Below are 19913 nucleotides of genomic sequence, written 5' to 3'. Positions count from 1 at the left end.
GGTCTCTGATCCATCCAGAGGGCAGGGGGTTTTGTGACCCCTGTGACCCCAACAGTGCCTTCTGAGGCCCTCGGAAATATGGCAGCAAAGAATAAGGAACCTCTGAGTCTGCCTGCCCACAGCTGGCCCTGGATCCAGAGCCCATGCTGGTTACAGAGACCCCGAAAGCAGGGCTGCAGCAGCCCCTGGTGGACCTGCTCGAGAGGCACAGCTGTGCTCCCAAATCCATCCAAGAAAAGGAGAGGGAAGGACCCGGAAGCAGGGCCATGGCCTGGGGAACGATGAAGACAGACCACAGCAGAACGTGACCAGCTGCCTGTGACGTGGAGTGATGAAAACTACACACTGGATTTGAAACCACTGGATTTGAAACCAGGCCAAAGTTTAAGTTCCAGCCTGTCTGCTCCCTGGTGGTGCCACCTGGCAGGTTACCTCACCTCCCAGCTCCTCAGTTTCCTTTTCTCTAAAATGCAGACTGTAGTAACACCAACTTCACAGATGGCTGTCAGGATTAAATTAGTTAATTTTTATGAAGTATTACCTGGCATATTGTAGGTGCTGTCACTGCCACGTTATGACTTCCGTGGGCCCTGGGCACTTTTGCTTTCATGGGCCTCTTCCTCCACAAAAAAATGATGTAAAATTCTATTGTATTACCGTGTTGGTATAAAGAGGAATACAATCCAACCTAGGTTATATTCATTTTTTGCTTTTAAAAGTAGTTAAAACATTTTTATGGGCCTCTAGATGCATCATGACCTCACAGAATCGGGCCTATTGTGCCTGATGGATAACTGGCCCTGAGGGCTCCATCACATATGCTATAGTACATGTTAAAGTGTCTCCGGAACCATCAAGAGCTGTGGCCTGTGAGGGTCATAATCATTCCTTTAGGGATGCTCCTTCCATCCTCCTGTGTCCAGCATCCCTGACCTTCTCTCTGTACTGAATGCCATGCTTCAATGTCAAGTTTTCCAGATGCAGGGCTGGTATGTTCTGAGGTGGGGATGTCAGGCAGAGATCAGCCTGGGCGACCAATTCCTTTAAACCTCTGCGCAGGGGAAGAGGGCTCCAGAGGCCCGATACCCACTGGGTCCCTTCACAGCAGCCCTCAGACTGGTTGCAATAGCCCCCGCTAGTGGCCTCAAATCTCCCTCCTTGACGTGCCTGCCTCACCTGCCTTCCAGAGGGGCCCCCAGCGGGCAGGGCATGAATGACGCTGGTGCTGACATGCACATATTTGTGTTAGTCTAAAACCCCCTTCAATCTACACAGAATTTGAATCCAGTAATATAACTAAGCCCACAACTATGTGTAGTGTGTTCATATGTCCACAAAGCCAAGGTTAAACTCTAGATCACTGTTGCCCATAGAAACACAATGTGAGCCACAAATACAACTTAAAATGTCCTTGTAAAAGGAAACTGACGAGATTGATTTTGATAATATATTTTATTTATCCCAAAACATGAAAATATTACCCTTTCAACATGTAATCAATATAAAATTATTAATGAGCTATATTAGATTTTTTTCTTTCGAAGTCTTTGAAATCCAATATGTATTTTACAATTGTAGCATATCTCAATGTTCTATTTTAGTGTTCTGACTAAATTTTTATTGGAAATCTTTATTGGTATCTGTATTTTATATACTTCATAAAATTCACAGCTGCAAAAGTAGATTCACATACCAGCATTTTTCCAACATACTTAAAAGTTTTACAATCACCGAATCAAGTAGTAGTTTGGAAATTTAAATGTAAATGAATTAAAATTAAATAAAATTAAAAATTTAGTTCCTTAGTTGTACTATTCACATTGCAAGGGCTCAACAGTCACACGTGGCTAGCGGCTGCCTAACTGGACAGTGCGGGGCTTGATCATGAAAGCAGCAGGAGGAAAAAAGCACGCCCTGTGAAAATAAAGCACACCTCACTGTGGAAGAAAATTATTTGTAAAATTAAAGTCCTGGCCAAGGTTAGAATGCACAAAAGTCTTACTTGTAAGAGCCGCAGGTGACTACCTCATGCCCAGAGATGGGCCTTTGGATGTGTTGGGTCCCCACCCCGGAGTGTGCATTTTGAGGAGACCACAGGGCCACACTCTGAGAACCATCACAGTGTCAGGCAGATGCGCCATCACGGGAGCTGCGGCCCTGGTTCCTGGCTGCTTACAGAATGCACCAGGCACTATGCTTAAACAGGACTGCCAAAGACGGGCCCACAAGACAATCCATTGGTGCATAGGGAGGAAAGATAAATGGAGGTTTTATTATTATTCTTTCACTCCTATTTTAGCACCTGGGTTTGTGTAATGTATACATAATTTAGTATAAATAAGTTGGGAGAACATTTTAAATTTTTTTTAATCAATGGGGCAATTTTAACAAGCTTCAGCCCACTGTGTTAAACAATGGTTCGTATTTTAAAGAATCCTAGAGATGGGGTTTGTGGGGACAGAGTCCCAGAGAGCAATTTCCAGGCTCTCAGCCTCACGTGGAAAGGTGCTGGCTCCGGTAATAGATGGCCATCAGCTGTGACTGGTTGGCCATCATTTGTAACCAGTTAGCCAATTAGCCACTGATATAACTGCCATGACTGTGTTGATTAGTTGGTTGGTTGGTTGGTTGGCAGGCAGAGAAGTGGACGGCAGATTGCGGATGGTGTGGATCCTACTTCGTGTGTCTCCCCGGCCGCCAGCGAGACTATAGTGGTATGACTCCCCTACCTATGGCTCTATGGGTGTTGGCCTCACCATATCCTGCGTTCTTATGTGGGGAGCGGAACCAGAGACCCCGCATGACATCCCGCATGACAGGGTGATAATGCAGAGAACCATAAAACAGGATAGGAGGGAATACATGTTTTAAGAAACCTACAGTTAAAGTTTTGCCTTCCGAGTTCAGAAACAGGAATCATTATTTCCAGGTGGGCTGATGAGGGCCAACTCCACAGCAAACAAGACACAGGAACCAAGACTTAAGTAGCCTGTGGGATGGGTCTTGTGGCCTAATCAAAGGACAGTCTCACAGGGGCAAGTACAGGGTCGGAGGCATGGGAAGAGGAGAGAGTGAGTCATGTTTTCAGAGGAAAGAACGATTTGATTTCTCTGCGGCAGCATGATTATGAAAGTATCTATGGAAATGGAGGCATCTGGACTTCATTTAATGGTCAACAAGGGATCATTGCTTCTCGTAGCTATGGCATATGCCCTGGTTTAATAAAGCAGGTGAACCCAATACATGAGCCACAGGGCAACCTGACTCAGTTTGCACCTTGAGGAGCACACTTCCCCACACCTGAACTCTGTCCACCACCATCACCTGTGCCACCTGCCCCACTGCCCTTCCTGCCATCCCCTTGACACTGGGCCAATCTGAAGCAGCTGGTGGATGTAGCACACACCATAGCACCACCAGCACCACTCGGCAGCCGCCATCCTCTGCCCACTGGCCATGCAGAGTCACCATCACACTGGACATGCACTTGTATTCTAGGGATTCCCAACATTTCAGCAGTGTAGAAGCAGGCCAGGACCTCTGGGTAAACAGTCTCAGACACCATGTGCCCCAGGCCTGTGCTAATGGAATGAGCGGCCCCCACCTGCATAGGTCTAGGGTCTGGGGTCCTAAACCCTGGAGCTGAGGTCAACTCTTTGTCCAAGGCTCTTCATTTGCAGGCCCTGAAGCTTTCACATGCAGCAGTGATGCCCCTGCAGTGTCCAGTGGTGGGAGGGCACCTTCAACAACCATCCTCACCCCCACCCAGGCTCCCTGGAGACAAGGCACCACAACGCCATGGTGAGAGCACAGAACAAAGCCAGCTGGCTCCAGACCCCACTGAACAGCCTCCTAAGAACATCCTACACCAACTCTTAACAGGTAGAAGATGCACAAGGCAGCTCAGAGGGCATCTCCCTTCCCTGGTCCCCAACCACCGCCACAGAGTCTGAAGCCTAAAGGATGCCAACTCCGGCCTGGCTAGTCTGAGGCACTCAGGACGTGACCTGTCCACTGCCGGCCTATTTCCTCAATTGTGTTCCGAAGTATCAGGGTCCAGTCATCACTTTTCCGCATTGGGGTACAGCGTGTCTCCTTTTTCTCCAGGGCTAAGATCTCCAAGGGAGTCTCTGGGGTCAGCCCGGCAGCCAGGACAGCTTCTGGGAACTTGGCGGCAGAGGCGGGGGCCAGACAACACCGGGGAGGGCTGTGAGGGGTGGAGCAGGTGGAAACAAGTGGGCAGGAGACAACAGATAGAGGGACAGGTACAGAAAGGACAAGAGGAAGAGGGAGGAGAAGAAGGAACAGGGAAAGGTTAGGGGTTGAGTGGGCACAGAAAAGAGAGACAGACAGATGTTTGGTACCATGAACTTATCTCTACAATGACGAACAAATTGCTTCTTTTTGTTGAGGGCCCAGCTCAACCACCATCTCTCACCCTGGCTGTCCCTGGGATACCTAGCATGCACCCTCTTCTGGGACCATGGTTCTTGAGGCACAGTTCCACAGAGCACCCATTATGCTATTTAAAGTCATTTGTTTACATTACTGTTTCCCCTGGCTGGGAGGAGGAGGGCCCCTGAAAGCCAAAGGGTCCCCCCACCCACCCAGTAGCCCAGGTATCCACAGCCATACCTGGGCTGCTGCCTGTCCATCTGCTGGTAATGGTAGCTCACGGCCACGGCCGAGTGAGGGCACAGCAAATATTGGTTCTCTTCCCAGCAACGTCCCATGGTCTGGGTGATGGCTTCATCTGACATGGACTCAGACATCACTGCCAATGAAAGCTGACAGGTCCCAGGATCAGAGGGGTTGAAATCAGGGTCAGGGAGAGCAGGGAGAAAAGTGACCAAACACCTATTACATAACATAGCCAGATCAACACCAGAGACTCAAATGAAATGTTCAAATTTAATGGCTTAGATTCAGCGCAGAGAAGATTCTGTTTTCCCACATTTCCCAGTTTTAAGCTGATTCACTCAACTTGAAGGCAGAATGCATTTGAGTTTCAAGTCAATAAACTGAGTTAAGGTTTGGTTCATGAATCAGCAAATAAATATACAGTCTTATTCGACAACTGCAAAAACACAGAAGGTAAAGGGCATTCAGAGATCCCTGGTGCTTTGTTGTTGGTGTGCCCGTTCCTGTGAGCATGAGAACACCTCGTCAGTTCCCACCCTCCTCACATGGCACATCCTCTAGCAAACCTCCCCACTACCCTCAGACAGAGAAAGACTCCCTTCTTGATGTCCCCTCAGTAGATGGTTTATTTGATCATTCTCTGAAAATGTATGCCTACGATGGGCCAAACACCCTACATATACTCGAATGCAACAGAGACCACAGGGCATTATAAATTGTTTGTATTAGGGCTCACAGAAGACAATGAATGTATTTTATTGCTCTTTGTAGCTCCAGTACCTAGCAGTTTCTGGCTCATAGTACACATGCACTATGAATGAATGAATGAATGCTGTTTTAGTAGATGGAGTGTCTTCTACATGTACAGCCAGGGAGAGAATGAAGAACTGGGAGATACAGTGTCTTTCTTCATGGAGCATCTCATTTACATGAGGAGAAAATGTGGATGGCAAAACAAGCCATTAACCAAATAAGTTGATCTTTGGTTGTGTTATGGTCTGAATGTTTGTGTCCCCCCATAACTCATATTGAAATCATAACCCTAATGTGATGGTATTTGGAGGTGGGGTCTTTGGGAGGTAATTAGGTGATGAGGGTGAATGAGATTAGTGTCTTTATAAAAAGAGGCCAGAGAGCTAGTGAAATCTCTTTCTGCCATACGAGGATAAGAGAAGGAGGCCATCTGCAATCTGGCAGAAGCCTCTCACCAGAACCCAACCATGCTGGCACCCTGATCTCAGACTTTCAGCCTCCAGAACTGTGAGAAATGAATTTGTGTTGTTTATAAGCCACCCAATCTATGGTACATTGTTATAGCAGCCTGAACTGATTAAGACAGGTTACATCAAAAGCAGCACAGATTCCAGAAGACAGAAATATCCAGTTCTGGGAATAACCCTTGAAGATGGACATTGACCACTCAACATTATGTCATGTAAGACCCAGCTAAAGGAACCAGGAAGGCCTAGCAGGTAAACGAAGATCCTCTTCAAATGTGGGAATAAGACTGCCTGCAGTGCGCAAGCTAGGAGGAGCAGATTGTTGTTCAACATAAAGAGCTTTGGAATGATTAGAGCTGACATGAGGTAGTGAGGTCCTGGTCCTAGAGATTTACACAGTCACTTGGTGGGTGATCACTTGGTGGGAATGTGGAAGAGAAAATTAAAGGCAACTTCAACATATAAAGTCATTCTCTGGTTGTTGTTTTTTAACACAACATAAGTGACCATCACCAGATGACATTAAAATGAAAGTCCCTCCCAACTAGATTCTTCCTTAGGGAGATAAAATTTCAGCTCCTTAAAGAAAAAACCACAAGCTAACAGGACAATGGTCTCTGCTCATATTGGATGGACAAAGTGGCTTCCAGTTGTTATTATTGGAGATCAACAACAATAATAAGTAAAAATAATAATATTAATATATCAAGCCCCATGTTGCCCGGCAGTATTCAAAGTGCTTCATGAGTATTATTTGACTTAAATCTTCAACAAGGCTCTGAGGAAGGCATTCTTATTATCCCCAGTTTACAGATGAGGAAATTGAGGCACAGAGTTGAAGAAACTGGTCCAACATCCCACAGCTGGCTTGGAGTTGAGCCCTGTCTGACTCTAAGCCAATACTCTCTACTGCCTCTCTCATTCAATAAATGCATCCATATAAAGTGACTGCAAAAGTTCCAGGTGCATAGCAGGTGCTCAAGGAACAGGTGTCCCCTTCCCTTGGACAGATTTTCAAACCCCAAGTCTGGCTGTATCTTGGAGTGGCACCCTTTCCTTTCTCTGTGGTATGCGGGTGGTGACTGACCTTGCTTTGCAGTTCCTTCGGTAAACTCACACTTTGGGTCCTCTCAAACTGTTCCATGAGGGCTCTTGTCCCCTGGCTGTCAGAGTCAGATAGCAGCCAGAAAATCCTCTCCATGTTGTAGGGCACCTGGGCAGAAAGGCAGGATCGGGTGGGTGGGCACGCTGATCAGCCCTGGTCCATCCCCACCCAACCCAAACCTGGCCCACTCTGCACACCTCTCCACGGGACCCACCTGAATGTCCATAGCTGATGCCAAGGTTGGCTTGACGGTCTCAGACAGAGAGAAATCTCCTCGCTGGACAGTCCTGTGGATAATGTCATTGCAGTTCACTGTCACAACCGGACGGATGGGCAGGCCCATTTTCTGGGCAATGCACCCAGCTTAGGAAAAGACAGGAGAAGAACAATGGTTTCGTAGACATCACACCAAAAGCACAAACAACAAAAGAAAAGAATGGAGAACCGGACTTCATCAAAATTAAGAAACTTTTGTGCTTCCGAAGCTTTTGTGCTTAAATGACACTATCGAGAAAATGAAAAGACAATCCACAGAATGGGAAAAACTATTTGCAAATCATATATCTGAGAAGAGACTTATATCCAGAATATACAAAGAACTGTTAGAACTCGACAATAAAAATACAAATAGCCCAATTTAAAAATGGGCAAAAGACTTGAATAGACATTTCTCCAAAGGAGACATACAGATGGCCAAGGAGCACATGAAAAGATATTCAACATCCTTAGTCATCAGGAAAATACAAACCGAAACCACAATGACATACCACTTCATATCCACTAGGGTGGCTAGAACGAAAAAGACAGATGATAACAAGCTAATCAGGATGTGGATTAAAAGTTGGTGGGGATGTAAAATGGCGCGGCTGCTTTGGAAAACAGTATGCAGTTCCTCAAAAGTTAAGTATACAGTGACCATATGACCCAGACACTCCTAGGTATATGTACTCAAGATAAAAACAGGTTCACACAAAAACTTATACACAATGTTTTTAGCAGCCTTACTTATAATAGCGAAAAATTGAAACAGTAGAAATGTCTATTAACTGATAAGTGGATAAAAAAATTGTGGTCTCTCCACACAGTGGAATATTATTTAGACATAAAAAGGAATGAAGTCCTCATAGGTGCTACATGAGTGAACCCTAGAAACATACAAAGTGAAAGAAGCCAGACATAAAGGACCACGTATTATATGATTCCATTTATATAAAATATCCAGAATAGACAAATATATAGAAACAAAATAGATTAATGGTTGCCTAGAACTGGCAGGGTGCAAACGGGAGAGGGGACTGGGGAAATGGAGAATGACTACTAAAGGGAAGAGGGTTTCCTTTTAGGGTGATAAAAATGTTCTAAAATTGACTGTGGTAATGGTTGCACAAATCTGTGAATATACTAAAAACTATTGAATTGCGTCCTTTAAATGGGTGCGTTGTATGGTGTGTGAATCACATAGCAGTAAAGTTGTTACCAGAAAAAAAGAAGAGAAGAAGGAAGAGAACGTTACCATGTCCGAATACTGTGCCCCAGCTACTAACGCGCATGTTTGCTGTTATTTGCAGAGGAGAAAATGGGGCTTCTGGGAAGTTGAAATAATCCATCCAAAGCCTGCCAAGTGGCAGAGTAAGGATTCAAACTAGGTCTGTCTAAGTCCAGAGCACATGTGCTCATCCCCCGACTCAGCCTCTTAGAACGAGTGTCTTCAGACTGCGTCTTCTGGAGGGGCACGGAGGGATGGCAGAGCAGCACCCTCGGCCCCGCCTAACAGTGGTTCCTGTTTGCATGGAACAAACAAGGAATTCCTCATCCTGAGGTGGAGAGCCCAAAAACCTAGCGTAGTTTAGAAAGGTTTTATGTCTTTCATGAATCGTTTATCTCTGGTGAGTAGTGAAGAGAAGTTAGAGATAAACACACCACCCCGGTATCATACTTAATTTTGCAAAGCACTTTCACATTCTAATTTCATTTGATCCTCATGAAAATGTTATGTTATTTCTCCTCTTCTATGAAAGAGAAGACGTGGAGGCTCAGGAAGGTCCAGGTTGTTATCCATTCTACCCTTCACTACTGTGTTCCTGACGGAGCAGGGAAGAGACAGGCGGACCCTCTGCTGATGTTTATCTTGTGCCGTACACTGTGGTAGGCACTGGAACTGCACAGGCTGCATGGTTCCAAGTGGCATCATTCACTGGAGGGTGATGCCAACAGGTAGCATGGTGGCTTCACTCCATGGGTGGTAAAGAAGGCTGAGTCATCCTTCCCTAACTGCCAGCTCACTGTTCTTCCCAGCCCCGTGTTAGTGGAAGAAGCCAGGAAGACTCCTGACCACTAGGATGCTTTCATGGTTTCACCTAAGCCATCCTTAGCACCCACTGGAAGGCCCATCTGAAATAGTAATGCCCATTAGGAGGCAGCCTAGCAAGCTGGCGAGCATGCAGGCTGCCGGGGTGGTAATCCTGGCTCTGCTGCTGACCAGTGTGTAACCAGGTGCAAGCCAGTCGTCTTGTCTCATCCTAAAATGATAATGATCGTATCGTCCTTCTCCTAGGCGCAGGTGAGGATTGAATGAGTTAATACGTGGGAAGCCCTACAAGCAATGCCTGATGTATATAGTGAGTGCTCGGTACATGTTAGTTATTAGAGAAAATTAATTTAATGTCAGGCAGCTGTACAAAGGTCATATACAGACATAAAGAATCTTATTTGTGCCTCACAGCACTCCTGAGAGATATGATAAGTGATCCAATCTGTTTTATACCGGAGGACCTGAGTCGAAGGGACTCAGCCATTCAGCTAATAAAGGACAGAATGGGGGCCAGAACCCTAAGTCCACAACTCTTTTCACTTCACACAGTGTCCGGGTAGTGTTTCTAGGAGTGGGAACACAGTGTGCCAGCTGAGCCGCTTGCCCTCATCGCAGGCAGCTGGCCGAGGCTACGAGCAAATCCGTATTTCTGGAAGAGGGCACGGACAGCTGAGCACAGTGGCTGAGCCTTGACCTCCTCTCTCTACACTCTGCCAATCCAGGGCATCAGGTCAGTCTGCCACAACACGTCAGTATTAACCCACAATTCTCCCCCTGCAGCACGAGACCGTATCTCCCCTCAGGGAGTTACGGGGAAGTTTTCTGGGAGCTTCTTCTGTATAGTTTCCCATCATCTTCAGAGTTTTGACTCAATCTTTCTCTTCACAGTTGCAGGCAAAGGGCAGCTAAAAGGACTGGGGCCACAGATATTTTTCTGGAAAGCCCATTTCCACCCAGGGGTCTTCTTACCTGCAAGGTTACCAGCGGCCCCCGTCGGCACCACCACTTCCACAGTGGGCAGTGGGTGCACATCTAAGGATGGCACACACCGGAAGTAAGCAAAGAAGTGGTGGGCCATTTGTATGAGGACACGTGACCAGTTGACTGAATTCAGACTCATCAGATTGTGTTTCTTGACAAAAGCCACATCCATGAACACGGCCTTGATGGGCTCATCAAGTTCATCGCTGTTTCCCTCCACTGTTAGGGGAGAGCGGAGAGGGTGGCTGTTAGGAGCATGAAGGACCCCCAGGCAGTCAGCACAAAGGACCCCCTTGTGCTTGCCCACAGCAAGGCCTTCCCATCCAGCTGGGGACTTTTGCTCAGCCTTGGTTTCTTTACTCTGATGTGTCTTGGCCTGGCTTTCTAGATTCAAAATTAAGCTCCTTGAGGATAGAAACCATGTCTCATATTCTTATGGTCATACTTCCAATGTTTCCAGCATTATATAAAATAAGATAAAATGCCAACCTTCTGGGATATTGAGAAAAGAATTCCTCTTTGTATTCCATGCCTACCTCCCCCATTCTGGGCAGGAGGAAAGGTTTCTCAGGTGGTGAGATGGTAAGAGGCGGATCCTTTACTCCACAGTCCTCTATCAGGAGTTACGAGGGAAGAGTCACTGTTCCCATGTGCCCTGCCCTTCTTCCTTCATTTAGATCCCAAGAGTGGCTGTTCTGCTCTCTGCTCCTACATGGTAGGTAAGCTGGCATGGGCAGGATTTCTCCTTCCTGAGCTGGGTGTGTATGCAGTTCAATTTATGGATGAAGTATTGGGCAAATTTATGGGTGAATTGGCTACTAGTCCAAGTTGCATTCTCCAACCCAGCTCAACCAGCCACCGAGCCAATATTGATCTCTTATCTGAAACCTGGATATATTTCTCCATTGGATCCTAACTTGGAGGAGAGTGGGGTAAGATTTATTGGGAGAAGTGCCAGAGTATGCATTGAGATCGCTGTCCATTCTACCCTTCACTGATATGCGATGGCAATGAGGCCGGGGGCTGACTCTAGAGCCATGACAAGGGCCATGTTTGCTGGGGTTCCAGGAAAAGATTCACCACTTTTAAGAGAGAGCCACAGAAAAAGAGAGACTTGGTTATCTCACATAAACATCAAAGGCCACAAGAGGAATGAGCCTGAGGATTGGGGCAGGCAGAACAGAGAATGCAAACAACCTGGGTCCCTGAAGGTACGGCCGAGTCATTGAATCAGGAGCCCACCACACCTCTGGACTTCCAATTATATAAGCTGGAAAATATTCTTGTTCACGCTGGTCTGACTTGGATTTTCTGTTACTTCCAGCCACAAACATCCCAAATAATATATAACGAGCACATGCTGATTATTCTGTGTTTAAGAAGAACCAAGTATACTATATGGAAATTAATGACTTATAAAACAGTGTTTAATACCAATTCCCTGCTTCCTGAGCTCACCAATCTAATAGAAAATACATATTCACTGTTAGTTCCTGAACTAACACATATCCTCCTGGAAACCAAATCAGAAGATTCTAGAAAGGAACAGTGATGTCTAGAAACAAAAACTGATTTATTTAAAAAGTCTGCTGCCTTATTTTCTTAAAGCTCAGAACGTGTACAAAACAGAAATGCCCCCTCGGCTCCAGCAGTAACACATTTCTGACAAAATACTCATCACTACCCACTTGTCTGCTATTTTGCAAATGGTAGTCTCCAACTGGTGGTCAGGAAAAGGGGCTTCTAGGCACACCCTTAGGTAAAAGCCTTCCAATATCTGTGTACAATGTGAGAAGAGAGTAGGTGGCAGGACAGAGGTACAAAAAGCTATTCTTTGCTTTGATTCTAGGAAAAGATGATCCTCGATCTACACTCAGCAATTTTGGTGCTTGGGGTATAACAAGGACCCTCAGAAACCCAAATCTTATGCATGGAAATCTTGCAATGACCACAGGAAAATGCAGCCAGACATGGGCAATTACCAAGATTAATGTGTAAGATTTTGCCAACACCTGCATTAGCTAAACCATGAACTTCTCACTAGAATGTGTATGTGCTTGTTAAAGAAAAGAGCACAGGGGGCTTTTTGCTTGCTCTTGAACAAATAGACAAAGGACATTCATGCTACTCCCATGGGTAAGATTTGTTTTAACTGTGCTTTTGCTCCTTGACAAAACTGGTGTTATACAAAAGCATCCTCTATGGGATTCTACCAGGAGGCAGGACCAGTTGTAGAAGGAACGTCTTCAGTCACCACATTTACTGTCCTGCCAGATAAGTGACCAAACCAAGCCAGGCTGCCTGGACAGCTTGCCCAAGGCCACAGTGTACAAAACTTCACCAGGACTCCTATCTGGGAGTTACCTGGAGTCTTGTGGGATATGAGAAGTAGAAATAAAGATGTATGACTCCACTCAAACTCACCCCTTCTTTCTCCACTCTTGATCTCCATAATGATTAAACCCATTCGGAACAGATGGCCTAACATTAAAGGACATGGTTTTATGCCTTTCTCAAAATGCTACAATTCATGATGTGGCTCCAGAAGTGTCACAGTGATGACTGCCACTGAGTAGCTTCCTACTTTAAATACTTAGACCTGCTAACCAAGTGCATGGCTTAGTCATTTCTGTACACTAATGGAGGGCATGAACTGTGAACATGTAACGACACATTCTCTTGAAATAATTATTTAACATGTTTGTGCCTTCCAAACTTCAGTGCCCTGGGAAAACAAGCAAGTCACTTGGCTCAGACTATGGCCTTGGGTTGCTGCCTATATACACGGCACTAGCAGGTTGGACCTGCATGGAGGTAGTGTTCTTTGGGGGATGTTTTCAAACCTGCACTTCCTAGGTTGTACTGTCAATATTGGTTCATCCATCTGTCACCTCGAATAGTTTATGAGACTGTATAGCCAAGAGCCTGCCCAGAGCCAAGCCAAGGCACATTACCACCTTCAAAATAAGATCGTTCAAAGAAGGGAGGGAAGGAGACAGAGGAAGAGGAAGGGTGGTCAGCTAGTCAATTGACCAGTTTTGTTCCAGCCCAACTCCTAAGACGGACACACTGCAGGTAGGGCCACATGGTCCCTGGAAGCTCTGTCCCGGCACTCACCTCCAAACACATGGACGTTGTCCTTCAGCACTGTTGTCATCTGGAGCTCCTGAATCTTTGTGCAGTGACCCTTGGGCAACAGAACAATGATGTCCACGTTCTTTGCCCCTTGAACACTTTCAATGGCAGCACTCCCTGTGTCCCCAGAAGTTCCTGGGTGGGAAGAAAAAAGGACCCTCCCACTTAGAACAAGGGAGATGAAGTGGCCGTTTAAAGCATTGTTGCTACATGAGGAAATATCTATTATCAAATAGTAGGGGAGGGGAGGAACCTAATACTTAATTTGGGGTCTCTGGATAGAATTCAGGGTGTCTGTGAACTTGGGACCACATAATATTATATATTTTACAAATTTCAAAATATTCTGAGAAGCCCATAGCCTCCACCAGACTGTCAAAGGTATCCATGGCACGAAAAAAGGTTGCGAACCCTGCTCTGGAAGAAGCAGTGACCCACTCCCTGAGTGACACCAGCAGAGGACATCCTGTGGGTGGATCCCTGCAAGCTGGAGCAGTGTGGGGCTCTACTGCTCACGCACCTACAACCACCGTGACATGCTTCTCCCTCTTCTCCAGGAAGTACTGTAGGAACTGTGCCGTGCAGCACAGGGACAGGTCCTTAAATGCATATGTGACACCATGCCACAGCTCCAACACGTTCAGCCCGTTCCTCAGCCTGGACAGGTGGACCACCTCTTTGTGGCGGAATCTACTGAAGGCTCGATGGATCAGATCTGAAAGGACAGTGGGTGAAGGGCATTATTATCTCTTCCCTCCAGTTATCTCTCTGTCCCTTTACACTTATGAACTTGAAGTTTTTCTCTCTACTCCAGGATAAAATAACCATACATTTTTATCCTAAATGATATCATGCATGAATATAATTGTATAATCCTAGGAAAAAGTCTGGAAAGACATGCACCAAAGTGTTCACAGAGTCCTCATAGTGATGCCCACAGAAATGGCGCTGTAAGACTTTCATTTTTTTATTTTATAAACATCTTCATAATCTGGATTTCTTGTGAGCATGTATTCCATTTGAGGATTCAATTAAAGTTATGTGACAAACAAATCAATTGTCACATCTCTTCTAATTTTCCTTCCTAAAGACAGGGCACTGTTGTTTGTTTGTTTGTTGCATTACTAAATCTCACACCTGAGAAGCCAGAATCTTGGGAGGGTTTACATAAAACCTTACCTGAGGCAGGGCAGCTAGAACTGCACTTCTCAAGCTTTAATTGACAAATCAATCAATCAACTTAAAATGCAGACTCTGGTTCAATGGGTCTTAGGGAATCTGAGAATTCTCATAAGTGACAGTGCCATCAGCGCTGGTCATCAGACCACATTTTGAGGGGTCCTCTTCTCTTCCCCAGCCCCAAACTCTCACTATTATGTTATGGATATCAGCTATTTGGTCCATGGGCCAGCAGCACTAGAATCATCCGGATACTTGACAGGAAGGCAGGATGCTCAGGCTCACGCCAGGCTGACTGAATCAGAATCTGCCTTTTAACGAGATCCCTGAGGGAAATTCATAGGCACATTCCAGTTTGAGAGGAGCTGGTCTAGGACACTCTGAAAATCCCTTTTGGAATTACCATTCAAGGAAATAAAACAGCAATCCGAGGGTCTGTGTGCCTTATATGCAGGAAGGAAAAGGCCCAGCATTCAAGATGCTCGTGTTGAAAAGGTGTTTTAAAAATAAACTAAGGGGAAAAAATACTCAAGATCATTTTGGCTGGCGATGAGAGCTGGACTAGATGAACTCTTTTGGGATATTTCCAATTCTGGAATTCCAGAGTCTGAAAAAAACACCAAATTTTGGGAAATGTGACTAAAGATCTCCTAGGGATAAAGCAATGGATTTGCAACTCTGTGGAGGGCTACGCTGGCAGCAGAGGGAAGGTGGAAGTCGGGGCGGTGGTACTCACCATTTAAGTCCTCTCTTGGAATGAGCTCAGGGCCAATGAAGAGGGCACACAGCTCCTTCACCAGGCTGGGGTAGGACAGCGTACTCCATTGACGCAGGGTCTCTCTGCTCAGCTGTGGGAGCTCCTCGGGCATGAAGAGGCCCCCATCGGGAGCATAGCCAGAGAAGAGGGCCCCCTCAAAGTCGACACGTGGGGCCATTCCCCGGGTGCTGATGTACCACATGATCCTAGAGGCCTGCAGAGGAGACAGTCCCAGAGGTGCCTGGTCTCTTTCTCCAGCACCCCATGGACAAAGCTGAAGCATACACAGCCCCCTCAGCTAACTCTTGGATCAGCACTGATTGGGGTATGTGTCCCAGACCAGAATACTGGAGCCCTGCCTCAAGTCTCATGCCAACTTCATCTGGGACTATACGAAGCATGACCCCTCTAATCAAAATCCGGCAATTCCAGTGATCAATTACCTTGGGGAGGGGGTACCAGAGCATGCCGGGAAAGGAAATAGCTTGGTCTTCACTGGTGAGGAAGAAGGTCTTGGGGTGGGGAAAGATAATAGCAATAGTAACTGCCATTTTGATATATCTCTTGATAAGGAGAGGACCACCACACTCGGTCATATACCCTTTTGAGAGATGTTTGTGCCTGCTTCTGCTGAAAAATACCCACTTTTAATGGTTACTTAGCCATGTTGCCTATAACTTAGTGGTTCTCAACTGTGGTATTTTGTTAGAATCAACTTGGGAGCTTTAAAAAAAATACTTCTACCTGGGACTCTACATGGGTCAATTAAATTAGAATCTCTAAATGAGAGGCTTCTCGTGCATCTAACATGCAGGCAGGGTTAAGAATAGGGTGACTAACTCATCCCAGTTTGCCTGGGACTTTCCTAGTGTTAAAACTGAATGTCCTATGTACCAGGTGACCCCTCTGTCCCAGGCAAACTAGGACAGTCGGTCGTCCTAGTTGAAAACCAGGGCCCTACCTCTCAACTGAGTCCTAGAAGAGTAGTTAGAAATGCTGACATGCTCCTCTTAATACTCGTTACCTAACTGGCCCTGTGTGGACTCAGAGTTCTCTGATTGAGGTGGAAGGGGAGTGTCCAAGGGCACCTCAGGCCTAACTTTGGTCACCCTGCCACATCAGTTGGGTTCCCTGGAGCCCGGTGCCATGTCAAGGAGCTAGGCTTGAACTCTGGACATCTTTCTCTGGGTCACAGCTGTAAATTTGGGGGCTCTGATTTTAAAGCCCCACAGCACCTCTGGGGATGAATTTAGCTAGACATACAGTAGCTTTCAGTACCAGCTGGGACTCGTTTCTGTGCCAGGGCCAGAGGGGAGTCCCTGACGTCTAGGGGCAAAGCAACCTGAAGGGTCCCAGTTATAACAAGGGTATGAATTAGCACTGACCTGGAGGAATTCTGATTTCCCACACTGGATCTGACACCTCTGAGCTCTGTGCAAGTCCTACGTGGCCTGCCATGTGCTACACCCCCACCTACAAATACAAATGCATCCAACTTAGAGACAGAGACAAATTTAATCATCCAAATCATGAATTCTTTGAAAGTAAAAGTGGATATGGTTAATAATTACAAAGGGACAATGGGTAAAAGCCAGAACTATCTCGGGCAAAGTGGGACATATGGTATAAGGGTGCATGTCACAGAAATGAAATCAGGGTAACTCCAAAAGCCAACTGCAGCAGGGAGGCAAAGCAGGCCCAGTGTTTCACTAAACAGAACTAGGGTATGGGGAGCTGGGGACTAGCAGTAGCTTCACTAGGAGGAGGAATTTCTGTAACTCTGTGGCAAGGCTTAGAGCCAATGTAAACTGCCCAAGACCCTGGAGTAACAAGAGGGAGAGTCTGCCGGCCACTTTACAGAACCAGACTGAAGGAAAGGAGGCAACTGAGCTGCCAAAGAAGCTGTCGCAGGCAGAGGGCAGGGGTGGGGACAGGCAGGGCTATAAGGGCAGTGAAAGAAAACATCTGCAGAATGCCCTTCACTTGGTGGGTTGGACTATATCGCTACTGGGCTCTGTTCTGACCGCTGCGTTTTAATGTGGACACACTGGCCACGAAATAAGGGAGAGGGCCTGACACCAGGCTCTGCACATGTCACATGTCAGTGTAAAGAACTGGACCAATTGGCACACAGGTGGCTGTCCCCACGGGGGAAGGACTGCACCTGTTCTGTCCAATAACCCTAAGGGGCAGCAGTCTCAGGCCAATGGGGCAAAGCTACAGAGAATATAAATCTGGGTTTAGTGTGAGATAAACCAAAGAGAGAAGCCCAGAAGTAGCAGTGGCTGCCACAGGAGGTGAAGTTGAGGAAGAAAATCAGCACTTTTGATGGACCGTTATTTGGGTGCTCCACGCATCCAACGGGGACTGGACTAAGTGACCTCTGAAATATAAGATTTTATAATTTACCCTTGTGTCTCCTCTCCATCCTATTCCTGAGATGGGTCAGAAAAACTGACCAATCAGCTGGATGAATAACAAGGTAGACAGGAGACCACCTTGGAGCCAGGAACCATTTCAGGAAGGGCTCCTCTGCGTGCCTCAGAGAGGTGGAGATTTTTCTGACAAGGGGTGGGGGAGGGCGGAGACTTGGACACCAGCGGGCTGAACCCGCGGCGATTGGGGGCTGGTCACAGACTGTGGACCTCAACCTCGGGTGAAGGCCCGGACAGGTCACGAGCACCAGTCCTCCGACTAGCCAGGCTCTAGGCCAAGAAGGTTTTGAAAAGGTCTGCAGGATACACTCCACTCCCAGCCTCTGAAAACCCCCCAGACTTCTCATTTTGGGGGTTCTCCTAGAACTGCAGAAACCCTGCAGAAGGAGCAAAGCTCGGAACCCCCCAACCCTCCCAGGTTCCGCCAAGTCGCAGACCCTGAACAACAGGTTAGTCACAGAAAGTGTCGGTGAGCCCACCCAGCCCTGCAGTCAGTGTCGAAGGAAACCTCCCGAAGTTCAAGAGCTCAGAAATATCTCTAAACCGACGCCCACGGGGTGGGCGCCAGGATCAGCAGAGAGGGAACGCGAGGAGGAGGCCCTGGGCGCGGAAGACGGGGCCGCTGGGGTAGCCGCTGGCGCGGGGCGGTCACCGCGGGGAGTGAGATGCGGATTCCCAACCCCTCCCGGATCCGACCGGCTGGTCTGGGTCCGCAGGTGGAGGGGCTGCCCGCACCGGCCGGGCGCAGTTACCGGGTGCAGGGCGCTGGTGGCCGCGGGCGCTGCCAGCTCCAGACGTGAGCAGCGGACTCTGCGACAAGGAGAGGCTTCCGGTTCAAGGACTAGGAGGGCGGGGGAGGGAGGCCGAGGGCGGAAGAAAGCGGCGGGGACAGAGGGGCAGGGCGGAGCGAACGGGAATGATCATGAGAAAGAAACGCTTTATTCCTCACTTGGCATGTGTATAAGGCCCTTTGCTAAGTGCTTTACTCAGTCTCTTAATCTTCATTGCAGCCTCGGAAGCACCGCATAACCTCATTTTTTCAGGTTAGAAAACTGAGGGCAAGGTGGGCAGAAGAAAGGTCCTTACCTTTGGGTTCGTCCTTTCACCGGCAAAATCGGACGCGAAAAACTCCTGGTTTCTCAGTCAGGCTAGTACGTCAGGAATTCAAAATCCACCAGGATACATGACTTCGTTTTAGCTCAAAAGTTCTTTGTAGGAAAACACTTCTTTTTTTTTTTTTTTAAATATTTTTATTAGGGGAATATTGGGGAACAGTGTGTTTTTCCAGGACCCATCAGCTCCAAGCTCAAGCCCTTGTTTCTCACTGGTCCATGTGGAAACTGAACCAGTGACCTTGGTGTTATGAGCAATGTGCCCCAACCACTGAGCAAACCGGCCACCCAGAAAACACGTTTTATTAAGTATCGATCTGTTCCAGGGTAAAATGCATCCCCAATTTAAAGAGGGGAAAAAAAGGCAAGACACCTAAAAAATGCCCAAATGCCCCGGGATTAACATTCATGCACCTGGGTCTCGACCCACTTAGGTAGCAAAGTTTGAGGCGCTGGGCAGGAGAGATGCCCACTAAGGTTTAGTCTGTGCATTTGGTCTGGGCCCTGTCACTGTAGCAGGCCCAGCTAGGCCTCGTGGGGAGGGCAGGAAAGGACAGTTGCCCTCTAGTATTGCCAGTTCTTCTCCTTTCTTCCTCCTGTTGATGACATTCTCCTAAACCAATGGTCTCTGCTTACTCAAGTTACCTGCTCTCCAAACTTTGGCCCACACATGGTATCCATCTGACATATCCGCAGACGTCCACGCACCTGTCAGTCTGGGGAGGTCTCAGATTCCAGAGAGAGAGAATCTGACTGGTCGCTGCTCAGCTAATGGATTGTAGTCATGGAGTACACAGGGAGTCCATTGCCAGAGAGGGATAAAGGCCAGCCAGGGACTCCCTAAAAGGTTTTCATCTCCTGCATCAGGTGTACTTAATCACTCAAAGGTCGGGAAACTGAGGCTCCTGGCCAAAAAACAAACAATAATAACAACAACAACATAAGATGCAGCAGTGCTTTTTACAGGGCTCATAATCAACCAGGATGGAGCTTCAAAAACCATCGCAATAATTAAAGTACCTTCCACAGAGCAATTC

General features: G+C 47.1%; 1 protein-coding gene across 4 annotated transcripts; it reads right to left on the bottom strand.

Moving 5' to 3' along the window:
* Positions 1-1433: 1433 nt before the first annotated feature.
* THNSL2 (threonine synthase like 2) lies at positions 1434-18614 on the bottom strand. 4 transcript variants are annotated; one of them, XM_074332307.2, is made up of 11 exons: positions 18517-18614; positions 16715-16802; positions 15773-15841; positions 15309-15543; positions 13914-14108; positions 13376-13528; positions 10247-10477; positions 7181-7329; positions 6949-7074; positions 4636-4787; positions 1434-4207 (listed from the first exon to the last, which is right to left on the bottom strand). In XM_074332307.2, the coding sequence occupies exons 3-11, from the start codon at positions 15794-15796 to the stop codon at positions 3982-3984; spliced, it is 1491 nt and encodes a 496-aa protein (XP_074188408.2). In that variant the 5' UTR covers positions 15797-15841; positions 16715-16802; positions 18517-18614; the 3' UTR covers positions 1434-3981. The 4 variants fall into 4 exon arrangements, with proteins under 4 accessions (XP_074188408.2, XP_019612607.3, XP_019612605.3 ...); XM_019757048.3 differs by lacking the exon at positions 10247-10477; XM_019757046.3 differs by lacking the exon at positions 15773-15841.
* Between the last annotated feature and the right edge of the window lie 1299 nt (positions 18615-19913).

The sequence above is a fragment of the Rhinolophus sinicus genome, chromosome 2 (genome assembly GCF_057876585.1).
Source record: "Rhinolophus sinicus isolate RSI-liver-muscle chromosome 2, RSI-T2T, whole genome shotgun sequence".
Taxonomy (NCBI): Eukaryota; Metazoa; Chordata; class Mammalia; order Chiroptera; family Rhinolophidae; genus Rhinolophus; species Rhinolophus sinicus.
The sequence above is the reverse complement of the archived record's forward strand: the minus strand, read 5'-3'. Positions and strand labels throughout refer to the sequence as shown.